Here is a 20,076-nt window from a genome sequence, read left to right as displayed (position 1 = left end):
TATATATATTTTTTTATTGTATTATGTTTCATTATATTGATATATCCTCCCAGCAGTTTTACTGCAATATTTCAGAATTTGCATAAAATACATGGATGGAAACCTGAATAATGATATGCATTATTGTGGTTGTAGGCACTCTAAATCTCATAGTCTTCCCAGGAAGCCTGTTCTTCAATACAAACTTCCAATAAGCTCTGTGATTATCCGAAGAACTCCCTAGCAGACGCTACTAGACATGCTGTACCTTTATAAAGATAATATTTTTCTCACTTCTTAAACAATGTGGCAACATTCAGAAGTGTGAAAGAAGAGTGTTTTTACAATACAGCTCTACATCTCGTGAAAATCTACACGCTTTATGAAAGTGAAAATCAAACACTTCTGCTTAGTGTCAATCCATTTCTTTTGCTTCAAAGAGATGCCTTGTTAATAAATCAATTTACATCTCAAGAAGGTAGATAAGAGTGTGTTATTTTCTCTCTGTATTGAGCCGGCATTAGATCTGGCTCGCAGTGTGATCCGATCCTCATCTGTTTTACTTAAATACCCTTAGATGTTGAATCCGCCGCAGGGTAATTGATGTTCTATTGGCTGCTGTTCCTCCTACAGACTACAATGAAGGAGCTGTTTTATTAGCTTTAATATGGCCACAGAATTGGACACCCTAATAAGGCAGGATTTTTTCGCCTGCTTTCATCATTGTTAAAGGAGAACATCTCTTATGATAATCACTGACAGCTACATTATGGCTTTCATGAACTGATGGTTACCAGTGAATGGAGAGATATTATGGTTAAGCTTAATTAAGCTTGTGCTTATTATGTTTTTTACGCTTAAAACCTTCATTACACACCCCTCTGATCAAACACAGTTATTGAGTAGCAAGTAGTCAATGGCATGAATATGCTAATGTGTGTCTGAGACCTTAGCAGGGAACTGTGTAGTCTGGTCTTTTACACTAAAGGGCTAGTTCAGCCAAAAAGTCTGTCATAATTTAATCACCCTTATGTCATTAAAACCTGATTGACTTTCTTCCTTCAGTAAAACACAACAGAAAATATTTAGAAGAATATTTTCACAGTTTAAATTACTCAAAATACTCAACACATGCCTTGTTGAGGCAAAGTCATGTAACTTTTTGATGGAACTCTAGAAATGTATTTGGTCCGTTTTTGATAATTATTTAATTGTTGTTCATGCTTTCATCTTATTACCAAAGATTTTGATTATAATATTTATTAAAAATAGTTCAGATTTAACACACATATCTGTCTCAGGCAACAAGTGTATACTTTTTAGGCTCATTTGGGTCATAAAGGTTTAAAATGGCATGAAGGTGAGTAAATGATTATAGGATTTTCATTTTTGTCTGAAATATCCCTTTAAGATAATAAAGACTTCTAAACCACAGCCTCAGCTCGTCTCACTTTTTACATTCAGTCTCAGTGACAAATTGCCTTCAACAAGCCCTGGAATCCAGTATCACAGTATTAAGCTCTCCATTAGCACCTCTGTAGACTCCCACAATGCCTCTCCCTTCTCTCCTCCTTGGGAACGATCAACCTTTTAGTGGTGATTAGAGGCTGTGTTTGGGGAAGTGATTAAAAGCCTCCTACGCAATTTAGCTGGAGCAAGTTAGCGCCAGTAGGGGAAACGGCAACATGGGAGCGCGCATCCCACGGCAGCTGCTCCTAACAGTCTCCGCAGCCCTCTGCCCCCCAACCACAGCACCTGTCTGCAGGAGAGATGCGCACAGAAAGCCTCTTTATTCCCAGAAGGGCTCTTGCCTTTCTCTGTCTGGACTGAAGGATCCAGTTGTGATGTGTCTTGATGAGTTAATTATGAGAATAGCTCTGACAGTTGATATTCAGATCAAAGCGAACAGGCGTTCGGGTCCCTCTCGGTCCCTCAGGCATATATGTATTCACACCAGCAGATAGCTATGCAGTGATAAGTGCCTGAGAGTGAGACAGGAAGGCTAATTTATACCCCACACCTCCCAAATCCTCACTCCCTTTCTCCCAACTCTTCCACATCCAACTCGCCCCTCCTTCCCCCCTCCCCAAAATCATGCTACTAAAAATTAAACGACTCTTTAGAAGTGAATGATTAATCTAATGAAACTGCAGAGGTGTTCTACTTCTGCTAATGAAGCCTTGCATTCTAATAAGTCACAGGCATACACTGTAATCATAATTGAAATGCCAAGCAGGGTTAAAGACAAACTGTGATCGCAGATGTTGCAGCGCTGAGATATATATGTAGAAAGAAAACGAGTAGGCAGCGGCTGCTGGGGGCTTTTATTCAGAGCTCAGGGTCCTTGGATTCCAGCTAAACATCTGTTTTTCAATGGGCAATCGCTGTATCCTGAATACATATAACAGACTTCTCGGCTTTTACAAGCGTCCTGCAAGTTTCTATGCGTGCAGACTCCCCTATGTCTGAAATGAAACACCTCCTCGCTCTTCGAGGAGTAAAAGAAAAAAAAAAAAGAAGCTGGTTTGACATGAAGAGTTAGCATTTCTGATTTGCATTGTTCGAGGCCAAGAAAAGAGAGTAAATTATGAATGAGTAATGCTATTCGAGCATGTCAGACATTTAATCTGCGCAGTTGAATGGAGCTCCATATGAATATATGACTCCATAGGTGCCTGTACTTTCCCCCCTTCCCCTCTGAGTCTCCTGGCGATTAAGTGTTCATGAGCATGTGTAGCAACACTCTCTCATGGCTATCATGTGTTTGATAGTTATAATGATGGGATAATGGCAGGCTTGTACGCAGCCACTTCTCGTCACAGGATACCTATAGACCCGCAGCCCCTGACAGATTTACAGTGCGCAGTCAGCTGATACTGTAAAACAGTAAGGTTTTTATAGAGCCCTGGGCTCTGTTTAAAACAAGCCACCACATTCGTACTCTCCTGCTTTCTGGGTCTAGCCTTGGGCCTGTACTGTCTGTGGTTGAATTTTCCAAAGAAGACTTAATTATCTAGTTAGTTTTGCATTCTGGTGTCTGTTCCGATCGGAACACTTTGTTAACCTTCCCCAAAGCATGCTGTATTAATGATTTCATCCATATTTATGAAGTAGCTTTATACTTGTTGGGGGGGTGGGGGACTTTTTAATGTATTTGTGTTAAAATGTGGGTCATAAGTATATTTTGACCTGATGTTTCACAGTAAATTTGGTCTTAAGTTGCAGTCACATTTATCGTTGTTTTGTGAAGTTATTTTATTTGTTTATTTTTCAAGATTTGCCATTTTTGCTTTTATTCAGATAGAATAGTTGACCATGGGTCGCCCGAAGTACCGCTACATGTCGAACTACTGCAAGTTGATGATGCCTGGGAAATACCAATGCAGATTTCACATTGGGTTCAACTGCTCACAAAAATATTTAAGCGTCTTCTATGTGAGCTTTGCTTCTTATATCGCTTCTTTATTGACAATAGAAAATAGACCTTTTTTGCCCGCACCTTTAGTGTCCTGTTATTGAAAAACATGAATCACTGAGCCAATTTCACTTGCAATACAAATGCAAACGAAAACAACTGCCTGGCCGTGTAAACTCACACCAAAGTCAATATCTTGAACAGCAAGTGCTGCAGTAAGCTGATTGAATCTGTTCGGCGCTCTGCTGATTGGCCAGACTGCAGGAAAGCGGACCCTTTTTTGTCGAGTGTGGAGGGAGACAGAGGTGATGAGGCAGCTGGGCCTGCCTGGGACACCACACTACCTCGCCATTAACAAAACTGTCAAGGGCTGGTGGCTGCCATGGCCAAGCAGCCTCTCTAGCCTGCTTTTGGCAGTGGGACGAGTGGACATGTGACAGACTCAAAGCTTTGGCAGGGTTGGACTGCCTCAGACCCTCTTATTGGGGCTTTGTGTGACTGGAGGTGGGGGGATGGTATCGAACCACCAGCACTCAACCCCTTAGACCAACCCACCCCCAGCACCGGCACCACCCATTCCACACACACACACACCCCCCACCCCAGCTCCTTCTGTCCAGTACCAGCTGGGAGCTGTGAGGACTAGGAAATGCAGATGATCTCACTCAATTCCCTAAACATCAAGCACTCACATACACACTTTACTGTTAGTTCTATACTAACATTTAATTTATACATTGAATAAATTATATATCTGAAAAATATGGAAGTTATAATATTATTTATTTGCAGATGCCATTTGCACTCATATTTTATTTAACACAATGAAATTTATAAATGTTGGCTTCCAAAGGGTCCAAATACTTTTGGACCTACTGTAGGTGTGGACAGTGCTCTGATCTGCATGCTTCAGAGCCCACTCCCACCTGGTCAAAGCTGGCACCCAAGTCAGGATCTTGTACTTCGACTTCTTCGGGGCCCTTAACATGCCTCTCTGACTTGGTAACAAGCTCAGCGCGATATCGGTGAACGCCTCCACAATCTCCTAAATCATAGACTATTTTACCAGCAGGCAGAAGTTGGCGAGGCTCCAGGGAGAGAGCGTGGAGGTGGTGTAGTTCTACAGGTTGCTTGGAGTCCACTTAAACAGCAGACTGTACTGGACAAACAAGTAAGCTGTGCAGTACAAGAAAGGTCAGATCAGGAGGCGCAGGTTTAATGCTTTTCTAGACAAAAATATTCTGTTAGTGGCATCTCTATTACTGGACTCATTAGAAGTACTTAGAGTCTAATTCAACAAAAAATTCTGTTCATCCTCATAAAAATGCTTGGAGTATTGTGGTAGAAGTAGTAGTACAGTATTATGAAAGAGAAAGAGATTATGAAAGAAAAACCCTGAGCCAAATGTTTGAAGGTGTTAATGGTTCTTGTATGGGCATTCCGTACATACCATACAAAAATATTCTGACAGAATTTCCTGTACTATAGCAGAACAGACGAATGACTCTTTTTAGCTGGTTCTTAGTGAATCAGAAACATACAGCATGACTATTGTAGTCATATTCACAAACGAATGACTCTTATGAGCCGGTTCTTATTGAATCAAAAACATACAGTGCGAAAAGTGTTGTCCGATTCCTAAACAAATGAGTCTTATGTGGTGGTTCTAAATTAACTAAAAACATACTGTGTAGTTTGAATCTGATTCTTTTTCTTTGTAATGAATCAAACCCCTACAGCTCTGCCAGTTCCCAAATGAATGGCTCTGAATGATTGTTTTTTTGAATGATTCTTTTTAGTGAATTAAAGAGTTCGCAACCAATTGAGCTTTGTCAGTCAGTCAGTCTGACTGTTAACTAGTAAACCTCAAATTCACAGAAATATATTTTTAATATAAAGTGACAGTGATACATTACTGTTGTCTGTCTACACAAATATCCACAAATAAATCTATTTGCATCCTCTCCAAAACAATTTCTGAATGGCTGCCTGCCTCATTTAGTCCTTAAGAATGACTTATTTTCAGAACAGCGGTTTTGCCATTTTTTCTGATTTTTGACAATCAGTTATATTTGAACTTGTTTATTCAAGTATTGGTTATTTTGAACAACTGTTTGAATGTCCAAGTTTTTTCTTGAAAGAAAATTGGCGTATTGCAGATGTATCTATTCAAAAGCCAGAAGACTGAATACATCATTGGGTTGCTTTAAAGCCAGTGAGCCATACATGCGTCATTTTAGTATCTTGTTAGCATTTTAACATTTCATTGGAATGAATACGTGAGTCATGAGTGATGTGATTACACATGACATTTAGCATTTCAACACAACAGCCGTTCTGAGTGAGATGTAGTTGGCAATTGCAGTCACTAAACATACTCAGTGGGTATGACGATGACTCAGGTGCATGTTTTACAAGGTGCAGTATTAAAGTAAATCTAATCTGATCTGGAAGAACTTAATATTTGCTGCTTACCCTCAAGTATGTGTTTTATTTTTTCTCTCGTGCAGACTGAAGACATTGAGGAGATTGCAAAGAAGGCCCAAAGCTTACCCAAAGAGAACAAGAAAAGGCAGAGGATTGTTGTCTTCACCCAAGGCAAAGAAGGAACTGTAATGACCAAAGGTCAGTTTTCATCTCTTCGGAATTAGGTTTTCATAATAACACTTTTAGATCAGGACTGTCTCATGTTAAAAAGAAATAACACAACCCCCAGAAACACTTTTAGTTATTTACAGTTGGAATGATGTTGATAGATTTCCTCTGTAAACATTAGTGAATAGCCTCAAACAAGGTCATCTTAAGAATAGAATGCCGTTCTCTCTGGCGGCTTTCGATGTTGCTCCGTGTGAAATGAATTCGCCCTTGGCAATGACCTCCTATCTCTCAGATGCAGAACTTGAATCCAAAGGGCTGTTGCAGTCACATTGCTATGGTAACTGAGTGGTGGGGGATCTTTCTGTAGAGTGGATAAGTTTAACCGAATAGTGGGGAAAGCATAACAGTTGTAACTGATTAAACCAGCGGGGTTTGAAGTAGAAAGCGGGGAGGCGGCAGGAATGTAAAAGGGACAGGCTGAGCTGTTTATGCTCTTCTTCTCCTGCTCTTCATTTCTTCTCCTTCTGCACCTGCTAGAATGGCATTCCTCGCTTTACAGTCCGCCAGTGCCCAGTCTCGGCTAAATTCCATTTGTTCAGGATAATTCGCCTTTTATTGCCTTTTGTATTTTGATTCATTGAATTTCACAGTGTTGTTACAATGAATTCTGTTGAGGTTGGACATTATTTAAATCTCTTGGGAACACAATGAGAGGCTGCCCTTGCAGCGCTCTGGAGACCCTGGAAAAACAATGAGGTAAACACTGTACATGACCTTTAGACGCGAAAACCCTGAAGAGGTTTGGCCTAGCAGTTTGCAGATACACACCAGCTAGTTGAGCCTTGGTGCTCATGCAAGAAACACAAGTTTGAATCCGGTCTGTTTTTCCTCCCTCTCAGCTAAAAATGGTATCTTGATATCAAGTCACATTTTTGTTCATTTACGTTTGGAGTTTTAATTTTATGGTTTTGAAAGAAATCTCTTATGCTCATCAAGGCTGCAATTATTTGATCAAAAAAATACCGTAAAAAGTAATATATTGAAATATTATTACAATTCAAAATAGCTGTTTTCTACTTTAATATCTTTTGACATGTAGTGTAATTTATTCCTGTTATGGCAAAGCTGAGTGTTTAGCAGCCTTTACTCCACTCTTTAATATTACATGATCCTTCAGAAATAATTCTGATATGTTGTTTTGGTGCTCAAAAACATTTCTTCTTATTAGTATTATTATTATTGAAAACAGTTGTGCTGCTCAGTATTTTTTGTGGAATTATGGTGTTTTTATTTCAGGACTCTTTGAATAGAAAATTCAAAAGAACAGCATGTATTTGTAATAGAATTACGTATAACATTTCATATTATAAATATCTTTACTGTCACTTCATTAATTGAATTAAATGTCATTTTAATTAAAGTATTAATTTCTTTTATTTTAACTGAACATTCTTAAACTGTTAAATAAAATTATAATCATAAATCATTATTTTCACTTGTTTGCCAATGGTGACATGCGTGCCTAAGGTTTCAGAGGATTGATGCAATAAAATACCATGTTAAGATTGTTCCCTGATTTTATTTTAAGGTGACATGACACATGACATTCCGATGACACCGCAGGCCTCTCTCCGAGTCCCTTGCCTCTGTTAGCTTATAGGTCTAATCCTATTCACAAGTCTGCACTACAGGATTGAAGTGTTGTTAAACAGAGCTGTCGCAGAGCTCTGTATTATACAATTTACACAACATGTTACCAGAGTAACGCGGCAAAGCTGGCTGTATTGGTTCCACTGTGCTGCGTTTATCACACAAACGCTAATAGCATTAGTCCCCCTGGGCTGATAAGGCTGTTCAGGCAATTGCTACTCCTGTAAAGCCTCATCAGAGGAAAGCGCTACAAGACAATCCTTTCCTTTTGCTACAGAACCGCCTCACTCCCACTTGTTCCTAGCTAACTTTCAGCCTAAGCGTCGGCTTTAGAGAAAATACTCTCCTGGAGGCATTTTACACTGCGCTGAGGAAAAAGGCGGGCTCTGCTAACCTCCTGCAGCCCTTTCAAAACGAGCCGCAGGGTCGGCGGCAACCCCCAGCGAACCTATGCGAAGTGAACGAGGACGCCACGCACGAGGTAGTTGGCCGTAAAAAAAAAGTCAGGCGTCGCACAAGCGGCGATTAAGTGGGTTCAAATAGCAGAGGCGACGGAGAAGGAGAGGGACGTTATTGCTCCCCGCTGCCTCCGCCAATAAACATCAATATAAAAGAGAATTGAAGATTTGCTCAACCTCCCAGAGGCTGTGCTCTGATGCCGTCTGATCTCTACATTTCATTTGCAATTTGCTCTCTATGTGGGGATGTGATCATTCAGCAGGCTCTGAATGTCACAATGAAGTTGTTTTAATGGTGATTAAGAAGGCTGGGATGATAGGCCCTGGGGGCGACGCTCCAAAGAGATGCAGATTTGTTATTGTGTAGTTCCTCTTTGTGCGTGCCGGCTTTCTCTCGCGGCATAAACGCAGGCTGTCCTCACCCCTCCACATTAATTTCCTTAATGAAAGCTGCCAGAAGAGGAGCCCTTAATGAAGCACCTTTGTGACATCGCTGAACAGAGCGCGGCCCTGCTGGCGCACCTATTACAGGCTCGTATTAAGAGCGCGGCGCCCACGGTCTTTGATCTAAAGATGGCTGAGTGTGCAGGGTCGCCCAGGGGCTCCAGCAGGGACAACGGCGTCACAGGGAGGAAGAGAGTCTGTGATGTTCTATTAGTACTTTCCCTCCTCCGTGAGTTCATGTTTTAAGCTAACTTAATTGCACTCTTCGTGACCGCTTTGAAAAATAGAACGTCCCGTTTAATCCCAAACTACTTGATGCGTGGGAATGTAGCCCAACGAGGGCAGGCTGACAGTTTCGGGTAGATTCATGACTCATACGTGTCGCACTTTACTCTAACTTCCTGGAACTGAGGTTCGAGAGAGAGATAACCTTTGTTGTGTTCCTTTTAATATCACAAGAAGTGAAACTAACACCGCAACAGGAGGGGCGTCTTTGCATTTCTGCAGAGAGAGAGAGTGAAAGAGTGAGAAAGAGAGCGAGGCTGTTGCAGTTTTGTTTATTTTTAGTCGACTTGTATACTCCACTGTTCAGTGATATCTGGACATGACCTTATCCTTATCTTATCTAGGCTGGAAAACACTGGGCTTGGATGTGGTTGTCCCAACTCAAGCACATGACGTGTTTTAAAGGGATATTCCACCCAAAAATGAAAATTTTCATCGTTTACTCACCCTCTTGTCATTCTGTATGTATCTCTATTTCTCCAAAGTACTTCTCCAAAGTTTCCCTGGTGTTTTGCAGGTGCTTTTTAATCAAGGCTGCATTAAAGTTGGCATAAAATGAAAATTCACCCTATTTTCTAAATGTATGTTATAGATTGTGAATAGTTCATCCATGCATAAGTTTTATATCCTAAAAAAGCTTTTTGAGCTCATAATTTGAAATAAAATGTCATAACTTTACAAATTTCCTTGGTGACACATGCAGGACTTCTTCAATGATTTATTCTGCATAAACACTGCCCCTTTAGTATAAGTGACTGCAAGCTTGTATTCAGATCTGCTTCCAACAACTAATGTATGTAACCAAGTCCTGCCCTACATTTGTTTTCCTTTTTTAATAATCTGTTTCACTCAGATCACAATATGGAAGAAGTTCTGTCGCCACTTCTGTGTCAGTGTGGCTCTAAGAGTGAGAGAAATAAATTGCCTTTACTTCAGCTGCGAATAATTCTAAAGTCGCTCCATGTAATCCGTTTTGTTTTTGTCGTCTACTAAAGAGGAACATTTTCATTCCTGCTCCTGGAGAGGTGCTGCTTGTCTTGAAACTTATTCAGGAGGAATGTGTCTAATGCGCTGTCAGATTTACCTGCACCTAATGAGCCTTTTCGTTTCAGTCTGTTTTCCTCCATCTCCGTGAGCTCTTAGCAAAGGTCATTATGCACTCATAAACGCACACGCTCCTCCTGTGTGTGTGTGTGTGTGCGTGTGAGTGTTCACGCTCTCCCTCACATTTTTCTTGTGTTATGTTAGGGCTATTATTCTGTAATGTTTGCCCGTCCTTGTTTGTGTCTCATTAATACAATGCACCTTTGACGCAGCTGAGCTAAAACAGAAACGCTGTAAACAGTCAGTTAGTGGCTGCTTGTTTTGATAGGCTTAAAAAGCATAAGAAAAGAGCTAGCAAGACGTAGCATTTATTGATTACGTAAACGGCCTTTGTGATGACTTTACTGACACAAGGTGGACTGAACTTTCCTGTTTAGGCAACGTAGTTTGGATGTCAGATTAAAAAAATTAAAAGGTAGCCTAATTGTATTTCTTGCAGACACAATTTCCTATCAAATTGTGACTTTTTATCTCAGAACTGCAGTATTGTTTCATAACTAAAACTATTTCTCATGATTGAGACTTTATTTAAAAACATTTTTCTTGACACATTTTACAGTGTCATTGTGAGTTGAGAATTTTTTTCTTTTTATTATCTCTCTTTTTCATATCTGCAACTTAATTTTTTGGGTTTTTTTTTGTTTGTTTTGATTTCAAATCTCGCAAATTTCTTAATATAACTTAATATCTTATAATTACAAATTTTGTAGCTCCTTATCATAAGAGTGACTATATCTCACAATTAAACTTTATATCTCCCAGTCTTTAATTCTCATAATTGTAACTTTAGATCTCAAAAGTGTTTTTTATATATATTTTAATGTTTTTTTTATTATTATTATTTTTAACTGACAATTACCTTTACTCTGAGGTGGAAATAAGCTGACTTTCTCACAACTATGAACTTTTTCATTATGAACATCTCTAAATATGACATTTTATCTAAAAAAAATTTTTCCCATTAGTAACTTTATATTTATAGTTATTTATCTCAATTTTGATTGAATTTTCTCATATGTACAACTTTATATCTCACAATTGTGACTTTTTCTTTCATGTTTTATTTAAAACTCTCAATTACCTTTATTTTTACTCAGAGGTGGAAACCAGCTATCATAGATTTTGTCTATTTTCGAACACCGATTTTGAATTCACCGCATGAAATTTGAGCATATGCATCGCATTCATTCAGTATCTCACTCGTGATGGGAAGGCCAACGGATGAAGACCTCCTCACGTCCGCCAAATCGATCGTGACATCATCACTGCTCGTCTTCAGCTAATTAGCATGGCTCAGAGGCGAGGGGATCTGATCAATGTCTCGCTTTGAAAAGGGCAAAACTGCCTCTTAAAGCTCTCTCCGTCCCAGACTCCTCTGATTATTTGTGCCGGTTATCTCTTGCCACTCTCGGCATGGTGGGTGCCCTTTATTAACGGCTAAATGTGTTTGTCACGCTCATGTATCTCTGACCAGCCCTAGCGTGGAGATAGTGGATCAGAGAAAAGAAGGAAAGTGAGGGCAGTTTCCTCCGTCTGTTTGCCAAGAGGCGGGCCATCTTTGTTTACTCCTTGGAGCTTTTGTTTGACTCTGGGGCTGACGAGAAGTGGATTTGAGAGGAATAATCTCTCACCATTCCGTGGCTGTCTTGAGGCCTTGACTGGTTGTGTGTCATGTCTCCTTGTGTAGTGAAAAGCTTGTCATTCAGTAGCTCAGGTATCTATTGGAGTCATGAAACATTTCTGTTGTTGTCTGAACAGCCAAAGAATAATCCACCATGCGATCACTTTTTGTGTCTCGCAGTGATATATTGGAAACGACAATGCCTAAGATACAGTAAAAGAGTAATTATCGCATGACCCGAGGCGTTCATGGTTTTGGCTTGTCACATTACGAGCATAATCATATTACGCTGCACATAACTAGTGATAACAAGAGAATTTATTACATGTAATTGGCGTTGAATCCACAGCGCTGTAAATGTTACGATGGCTTTTTCTGACATTCGGACTCTATAAATAGTCATGCGTGCATGTTTTGTCTTCACCGGCCTGTTTTATTTTGAGCCGGTCAAATACGTGTTTACAGTGCTGCTTGTTCCTGGAGTGCCTTTGCGAGCAGAGCCGCGGTTTCCTCTTCCTCCTGAGAGCCCTGTGCCAAAGGGATACAAAACCCTGAAAGCAACATCTCACTTCTGATCTGTGCACACAAGTGTCAAACACAGCACCAAAAAGAAACAGCTGTACAGAAGCTATTAATATAACCTCACAGCTCGGGAGGTGTAACTTTGTTGCCCCTTTTTTTCCGCTCCCTGGATAGTCACGCAGAGGAAAGTACTTTGGCTTTCTGCATAAACATGTAAAGCGAAGAATGGCAAAGCCACAAAAGCGATGGAACTCCCTGTGAACTGCCCAGAGACTGTGTTTACAGGGACGACCACAAGCCAGTAACAACAAAGACAGGTTTTGCCAGCAAAGTTTTAATTGCCATGCCTATTAAAGAGCCCTGCCAATGGCCTCTTTTGTGTTATACATTAACATGAAATTGGTCCTGGAACGCTCTCAGACTAACCAAAGCAGCATGTTGAGAGCCAAGTTCAATAATATGTTTTGAATAAAGATGTGATGTGTTCTCTCCGGTTTGAAGAAATGGGAGATGTCGAAATGGAGAAATGGTTTTGGGGGGAATGAGAGCAGCGTGTAGCGATTTAGGAATTTAATTTCTCTGTTTTTATTTGCCCTAGTTTGCTCTTGCGTGCTTATAGAAATTGTCCTCATTCACATTGGACCAGAAACTCTTGTAAAACCTTAATTCAGAAATGATTCATTTTTACTCTTTTTCAGCTGACTTGTCCTTTCCCTCATACTGTTTTGCCTTTTACTTGACACTCTAGAATTGGCTTAGTATTCTGGTTATTAGCTGCTCCTTTAAAAAAATTAATGGAAATTGAATGATTGATTCTGTTAATGGTTCCTTGCGTTCATTCTTCCGCCCATGCGGATCTGTTTCCTGTAGTACAATTAGGGGTGCTACAACAACTACTAAATCTACTGCACCAAACAGTGTGACTCACAAACAAATGACTCTAATAGGATGGTTCTTTATAGTGAGTAAAAAGCACACTATGTAGCATTTTGTTTCGAATGACTCTTATGAACTGGTTCATAGTGAATCAAAAATATATGACACAACCTGTGAAGTGTGAATGACTCTTAAGAGTCAGTTCTTTATAATGAATGAAACCCACACAGCTTGAGCAGTATAATTCAACCACCGATTCCTGAATGAATGACTCTAATGAATCAAACCTTTTTTTGTGAATCAAACACATCCAGCTTACAACTTTATGCTGTGCTCAAGTCTTTTGATTCACTTGTGATTTACACATTGAGTTGTCAATAGTACTTTACAAAAAAAATTAAAAAACTTTTTTTGTATTTAATTTATAGTTGAGGCCCGTTATTGGATTGCATTTAAGCAACTTCTAAACAGTCTTTGTAAACAATTTTACGGATATTATTTTATATTTATTTATTATCTGGAATTGAGTTTCATTTTTCCAAAAATTTCTTTCACAAAGACAATACTGAATTATTATATTATTTTTAACGATGACACACAGGGACAGTAATGAAAACATCCTATTGGCCCAATTAGTAGTGTGAATCTTTCTTTTTTCTTAGCATCTGCCTCTTGCCTCCATTCCTTGAAACTCTTGTCATTGTTCCCATTGAGAGCTGAGAGAGGCTCCTGGACACCATTTGGCATCCAAGTGCTTGGACGCCTCGTCCTCCAGCGCAGCCCCTCTCATTTCACACATCCTCCCCCCATTATCATATCAATTGATGCAGCTTGTAGGAGACAAAGTGAGGTTATGGGAACCACCTAGAGCAACACGCACCATTAAACATCAATGCAAGGGGACTAGCACATATGCAAGTTCAGTCTTGTTTACCAAGATAGAAGACTGGCAGTGTATGTTTCTCCAGCTCTTAGAGCTCAGGGCTCTCCCTCCAAGCCCTAAATCAAGTTTAATCTGTTTCACACACCAAGGTTTTATTGTATTGACATTTATTCCGTGCAGCAAATTACATGGACTTAATAGGCAGCGTGCTCTTGTGTTTTAAGATATTTTTTATTGTAGCATATTTTTTTTATTGTTGACTCCGACCCTTGGATATGACCTAATGTTGTACCATGTACTTCCAAGAACCACCTCATAATTTTTTTGCCAGATGACTCACCACGGCTGGGATGTTTGGACATTTCCCAGCATGCCTCTGGTGTGTGACCTGACATCAGAGGGCAGAGGGGTTAGTCTGTGCAAGTACCTACATTCTCACCATGCTGAATTGCATTGTCTCTCTGCTACCTCCCTCACAAATCTGAAGAAAAGAGTGTTGTTGCTTCATACGAGCCTTAATCGTCAGTTTGATGTCCATTATTGCTTAGAGCCTCTTCAGTTCAGTCATGGGTATCAAAGGGAGGAACAGTTAATGGCTATTTTTTCTCTCACTCTCAGGCTGCGCTGTTTCTGAGTCATAAAAGGAAGTAGAATCAGGTCAGCCTATGTACAGGAAGGAAGGAACCACATACAGTTTCATTTTGAACATATTCATTTGCGTCTGGTCATTTTTTTTTCCCACCTTCAGTCATTTGTCTGTTCAAGCAAAACTGCAGATGTAGACTCCACATAAATGTGTGTATTTCCTAGATTGTCATAAGGGAGAAAGCATGCTATGATGGCAATGGAAATATTGTCATCTTTAATTGCAAAATAATAGATAGATCATGAGTTTCTGTTAACTTAATTCACACGGAAGATCCTCCAGTTAATCATTTCAAGAGGAAGGCGGGCAAGCATGCTTCATTGCCTGCATTAATTAAGCAAAGTCGTTTTGCTGCTAATTAGCTGATTCTAAAAGGATCTGCTTTTTGTGTAATTAATTATCAAAGACACAATCGGCTGCCTCGTTTAGGGAGAAACCGCTCACACATGCAGCAGACGTGTCTTGAGTGCTCATTGTTGCGTCAGTTGAAAGCCTTTGCTCGTGTTCTGTGTTGTTTACTGTCTGCGTCTGAAGGTTTCCTCTGAAGTTCTCCACACAAAGTGATGGTCTTTGACACCTACCGACTACAATTAGCAGGTGTATGCTTTAAAGCCCTCTGTTGTTGCAGATTACGAGAAAGAAGTGAAAGAATCATCTCTAGGGCTAGCTGAGATTCTTTTTGCCTGGGGTCTTGTTTGTGTGAGGAATGTAAAGTTTCATGTAGCCTTCAAGTGTAGTGTTGTAATTTTGAGTTACGTGCACATAAATGACCACAAGAATTTGTATTCGCTTATGGGATGCTCTGAACTCTCTGATACCAGAGTAAAATTGGAAAGGGATATATAGACATTAACTCTGCGGTTGACAGCGAAGAATGAATTATGAATGAAGTTATTTTGACTTTCAGGTGTCAAAACTTGTAAAGCTTTACATCGCAATCAAATGGAGGTAGCGATAAATCTTTTCTTCTGTGTTGTGAGTGTAATTGTTTATCAAGAAACAGGGATTTGGATTGATTTATCGGTTGTTGCTTGAATTTGGAGATGTGGGTGTTGTGCTAAAAAATAAATGCATGTTTGCAGTTGATTGAGGAGAGGCAGGGTTTAAGCCAACTAAATGAATGGAGAAATCCAGAATACACACCAGAGAGAAGTCTGTTGTTTAAAACCTAATTTTATTTTAAAACACATATGCAAGAATGAATCGTTCACAGTAGTCAAATGCACAAGTATCAATAAATATGAATAAACTGTATTTATATATTTGTAATAATACATTAATATTATTGTGTAATTATACCAATATATATTATTATTATGTTGGTTTTTTTATTCATTCATTATTTTATTTTATTGCTTAACATTATTGTATGTAATAACTTTTATTAATATTATTATTATTGTTAATTTCAAATATTCAAACATTCTCTTTAGAAATATTCTCTTTAGAACACGATAGATTAATGAATCCTGTAATTAATGCATAAATCAAGTTGTGTAAAAGTAATGTAGTATCCTGGTGTATTCAGTTATTCAGTTATATCTTATGGTATAGCAGAGGTGACAGCGATTGTGTCATCTGTTATTGTTTGTGTATGATATTGTTTTGGCTACTTCCCAATTGTTTCCCTAGACTTGAATATGTAAGATGTCATAATAGCGACTGCCTAACTGCGGAGTAGAGGTGCACCAGGTGCACTTGAAGGCAGCAGTAGCTCAGTTTCAAATGGTAAATCGTGGCACTGGAGTGGGTTGCCAGACTTGCCACATGTGGAATTTTCTAAAGGTCCTCAAGAATCTAATATTGGGTTCTCTGAAGTGCTCTTCTTACTGCAAAGCAAAGTTATATCAGCCTCATTCAACCCTAATGGAGGCTAATGCTATGAATAAAACACAAGCGTACAGCTGAAGGCATTCAAGAGCGAACCGCGGGACAGTTAATGCTTTATTTTAGCCCGAATGGGGACAGATTATTCAAACTGAATGCTGAAAATAGACTGACGCTGTCTTTCAAATGCTATTTTGGAGAGCAGATCCATTTCTGTGCAAGAATTGTCATGCCGAAGAACCGGCAAATGCTATAATTGCCTCTCCTTGAGTTCAGGGCCCAAGCAGGGCTCTTACAGCTCATCAAGTGAAAATGGCTCATCCTTCTGTTCCTTTCTGCATGTCTTGTGGGAACTTCTCCATCTTTTCGCAGTCCTAGGTTTGTTGCTGTTTCTGCTGTGTCATAGATGATTAGCATCATGCTAACTAGAGGAAGAAACAAGGTGTGCGAGCTGACAAAAAGATGACTGGCTTTTATTTTTGCAGCTTTAAATCTACACTTGACACTATTGTAAAATGAAAAAGTGCTTTGAGCTTCTATGGGAAAATATCCAGTCTTTTGTCAAAAAGACAACCATTTTTGACAGCAGAAAGTCTCGCACGTCTGCCAAACAGCCGGTCTGTGAATGAGGCTCATTTTTCAGTCCAACAATAGTTTAACGAGCTCACACTTACCGTGAACCGTCTTTTCCACAGGTGACAAGGTGGAGACATTCCCTGTCCTGGAGATCGACCAGAGCGAGATGGTGGACACCAACGGTGCTGGAGACGCCTTTGTTGGAGGTACTGTGCGACAAAGTTATAAAGATGTACTTTCAAAGGACCTCTTTAATAACTTCAATAGTTTAAGTAATAGTTTACCTAAAAATACTAATTCTGTCATCTACTCATCCTCATTTTGTTGCAAACCTGTATGACTTTCAGCATAATCAAAACTGATGATGATGATTATGATTTCAACTGTTTTTGTCAATACAATAGAAGTAAGTGGTGTCCAGAACAACATTTGGACCCCATTGACTTCAATTGACTGTATTGAATAAAAAGCGCTGAGACATTTTTCAAAATATCTTCTTTTGTGTTGGATAAATTCTATAGTATTATTATTATTTTTTTTATTGATGTTTAAATATTAAAAATATTCATAGCCTAGTCTAATAGATTAAATAAGACAATAATTAATTATTAAATTACAGAAGAATATAATTCCAGTCAGCGTACAAATTGAATTACAATAATAAATGGATGAAATAAACATTATTTTAATTGATTAAGCTTCTCTAGAACACAAGATCTGATAACCTACTAAACTAATTAACCTGATAATTAATACATAAATCACAGAAGAAGAAACTCCAGTCAGCATGCAAATGAATTGAAATGTTGAAACTGGTGCCCTAGACTCAGATTAGTTTTAGACACAAGTATGTTCAAATAAAAGATCACTATAAATATTCAAACATTATTTCAAATATTTTAGTCTCTCTAGAACACAAGACGAATAAATCACAGAAGGAGGAAATCTCAGTCAGCACACAAATGGACTGTATTGTTGAAACAGGTGTCCTAGACTCAGACCGGTCCTAGACGAAAGTATGTTCAATGGAAAATCACTATTGACAGGATTGAATTTAATCCAGGATTAGGTTTGATCTGTAACCTCTGGGAGACCGGACCGTGATGCAAGAGCTCTGACACGCAGTGCTTATTTATTTCCTGCGCAGCTGCTCTGGAATGACAGTTTGTAGATGAATTGTAGTTATACTTCATTCATTTGGCTTAATTTAGTCACATGAAGCCGCCAATGTACTATTGTACTATTTAACCTCAGATAACACAGTTACAGGGAAATAGATCACTTTCATGATGGATTATGGAGTTTCCAGACTCCCCACAGCCGTTATCTTTAATCAGCGGGTTTCGCTAATAACTGTGCGTTCAGATAGCCGCTGCGTGTCTACTCCAATCTGAACTGTGAGGCCATCCATCAAAAGCGTAAAGCACAACGCTGTTTGGCTCCTCATGAAAAACAGAAATATCAATGTTGATCACGCCGTTCGCATGGGTCTTTCGGGTCGGTGTAATTTATCTTCTTACGACGCCTCTTCCGCGGCCCTCTGCTTTTCAAAGGCCACGAGCCTGATTTGCTAACATGTCTTCCTGTAGCTCTTCCAGGACAACCTAGCGACTAATAGAGCTGTGAGCGTGTTTGCTCAAACGTCGTATTGATTTTTTTTAACTCCTTTATCCGTTCCAACAAGAGGTTGGAGGCCAGCGCTCTGCCGTGTTGGAAAATGAATTTGCCAGCTGTTTTTCAATGCGCTCCGGCGCTGCTGCAGAGAGCAGAGATCTAGGTGGGAGGGTTCAGAGCCCGGGGGCAGCTGGAGGATTTCTGTATCACACATCACTAAAGGGGGCCTTTTGCATCACCTTTCCCCCTTGAGCCTGATTTCCTTAATTTTTTAAAAGAAAGTACATGCAACAAAATCGATACCGGACTACTTTTCTGAGCTAACATTCGCCGGCATATGTTTATGTGAGTGTTTACGCACTCGAATGTGTGTGCATGTGTGCGTTCATTAAACATATGTTTGCACATGCTTTCTGTCAGTCCAATCTTTTGCAAGCGGGGGATCTGAATTGTCTTTTTTTTTATTATATATTTTTTTCAATGTCTGTTTGCATGTGTGTGCAGGTTTCCTGTCTCAGCTGGTACAGGATAAGACCTTTGAGCAGTGCATCCGCGCTGGACACTACGCTGCTAACGTCATTATTCGCCACGCGGGCTGCACATTCCCAGAAAAGCCAGACTTCCACTGATGGGCCGCTGAGAGACCGGAAGATACGGCCGCCCCAGTGTTTTATAGGACTAATGCCTTTTTTTAATTGACTTTTTATCTTCTGTTCTTCTTTCCTCTCTTGTTCACTAACTGCCTTCTGCTGTGCCTCTGTTTTCTCTGATTCACAGCCTAATGCGATCACAGAGACATGTTTCACATTAAAAACTGTTTACAAAAGAGGGATTTCTGTTGGAAATATTGAGTTGTTTTTAGTAAAGCCATTTTAGAATCATGGTTAAGAGTGTTTGCTAACAAAATTATTTTAGTTGTAATTAGCTGTAAAAACTGAGGCCGGAATTACAAACATACAGAAGCCAGATGAATTTTATTGAAATCAAAGGCTCATTTTATGTCAAAGAAATTTTGTTGGCCAGTCTTGCTGTTGTAAACCAAATGTATTTGTGGGAAACACTTGAATGTGTCACAAACTGCCAAAATAAACAAAAGGCTATATTACTGCTGTCAATTGTATTCTCTTCATATCCTTATAATAATTTATGCAGAATGTGTAAATATGTTTATATTTTGCATAATCTGTTTTTTTGTTGTTGTTGTTTTTCAACAGAGAACCTGGACTCCACTTTTGACCTGTTTTACTCTCTCAACTTCTGTGTCCTTTTGGATGGTTAGAAAGCCTCCAGCTTCTGCCTGTCCTCTTGATGACAGTGGCAGGTCTGCATTGGTTCATCTCTGTGATATGGGATGATGAGTAGCTATTTGTGAGCATCATTAGAGAGACCGAAGGTACAGCTGACCCTTTGTCCCAGTGTGTGACAGCAATCATAGCAGATTCAGTTTCTGTCACTGACAAACCTGTTCAAGCCCTGGCATCACCAAGCACATGGTTTTAAACAGCCCACGAGTCCATGCGAAATCCTTAATGACAGCGAAGGACAAAGTCCTTGAGCACTATTTCACATTTTCAGCTC

The 20,076-nt window shown here is 39.5% G+C and overlaps 1 protein-coding gene across 3 annotated transcripts in view; it reads left to right on the top strand.

Annotated features, from left to right (window-relative positions):
- The window catches only part of adka (adenosine kinase a), a 143,363-nt gene extending 123,760 nt beyond the window's left edge, over positions 1 to 19,603 (top strand). For all 3 annotated transcript variants that reach the window (XM_042736933.1, XM_042736932.1, XM_042736934.1), the window contains exons 9-11: positions 5,905 to 6,019; positions 17,004 to 17,090; positions 19,003 to 19,603. In XM_042736933.1, coding sequence (XP_042592867.1) covers positions 5,905 to 6,019; positions 17,004 to 17,090; positions 19,003 to 19,127 — 327 coding nt within the window. In that variant the 3' untranslated portion in view covers positions 19,128 to 19,603. The remainder of the gene's footprint in view (positions 1 to 5,904; positions 6,020 to 17,003; positions 17,091 to 19,002) is intronic.
- The last annotated feature ends 473 nt before the right edge of the window (positions 19,604 to 20,076 follow it).

Source organism: Cyprinus carpio, chromosome B13 (assembly GCF_018340385.1).
Source record: "Cyprinus carpio isolate SPL01 chromosome B13, ASM1834038v1, whole genome shotgun sequence".
Classification (NCBI taxonomy): domain Eukaryota; kingdom Metazoa; phylum Chordata; class Actinopteri; order Cypriniformes; family Cyprinidae; genus Cyprinus; species Cyprinus carpio.
This window is presented reverse-complemented; position numbering and strand designations above follow the sequence as displayed.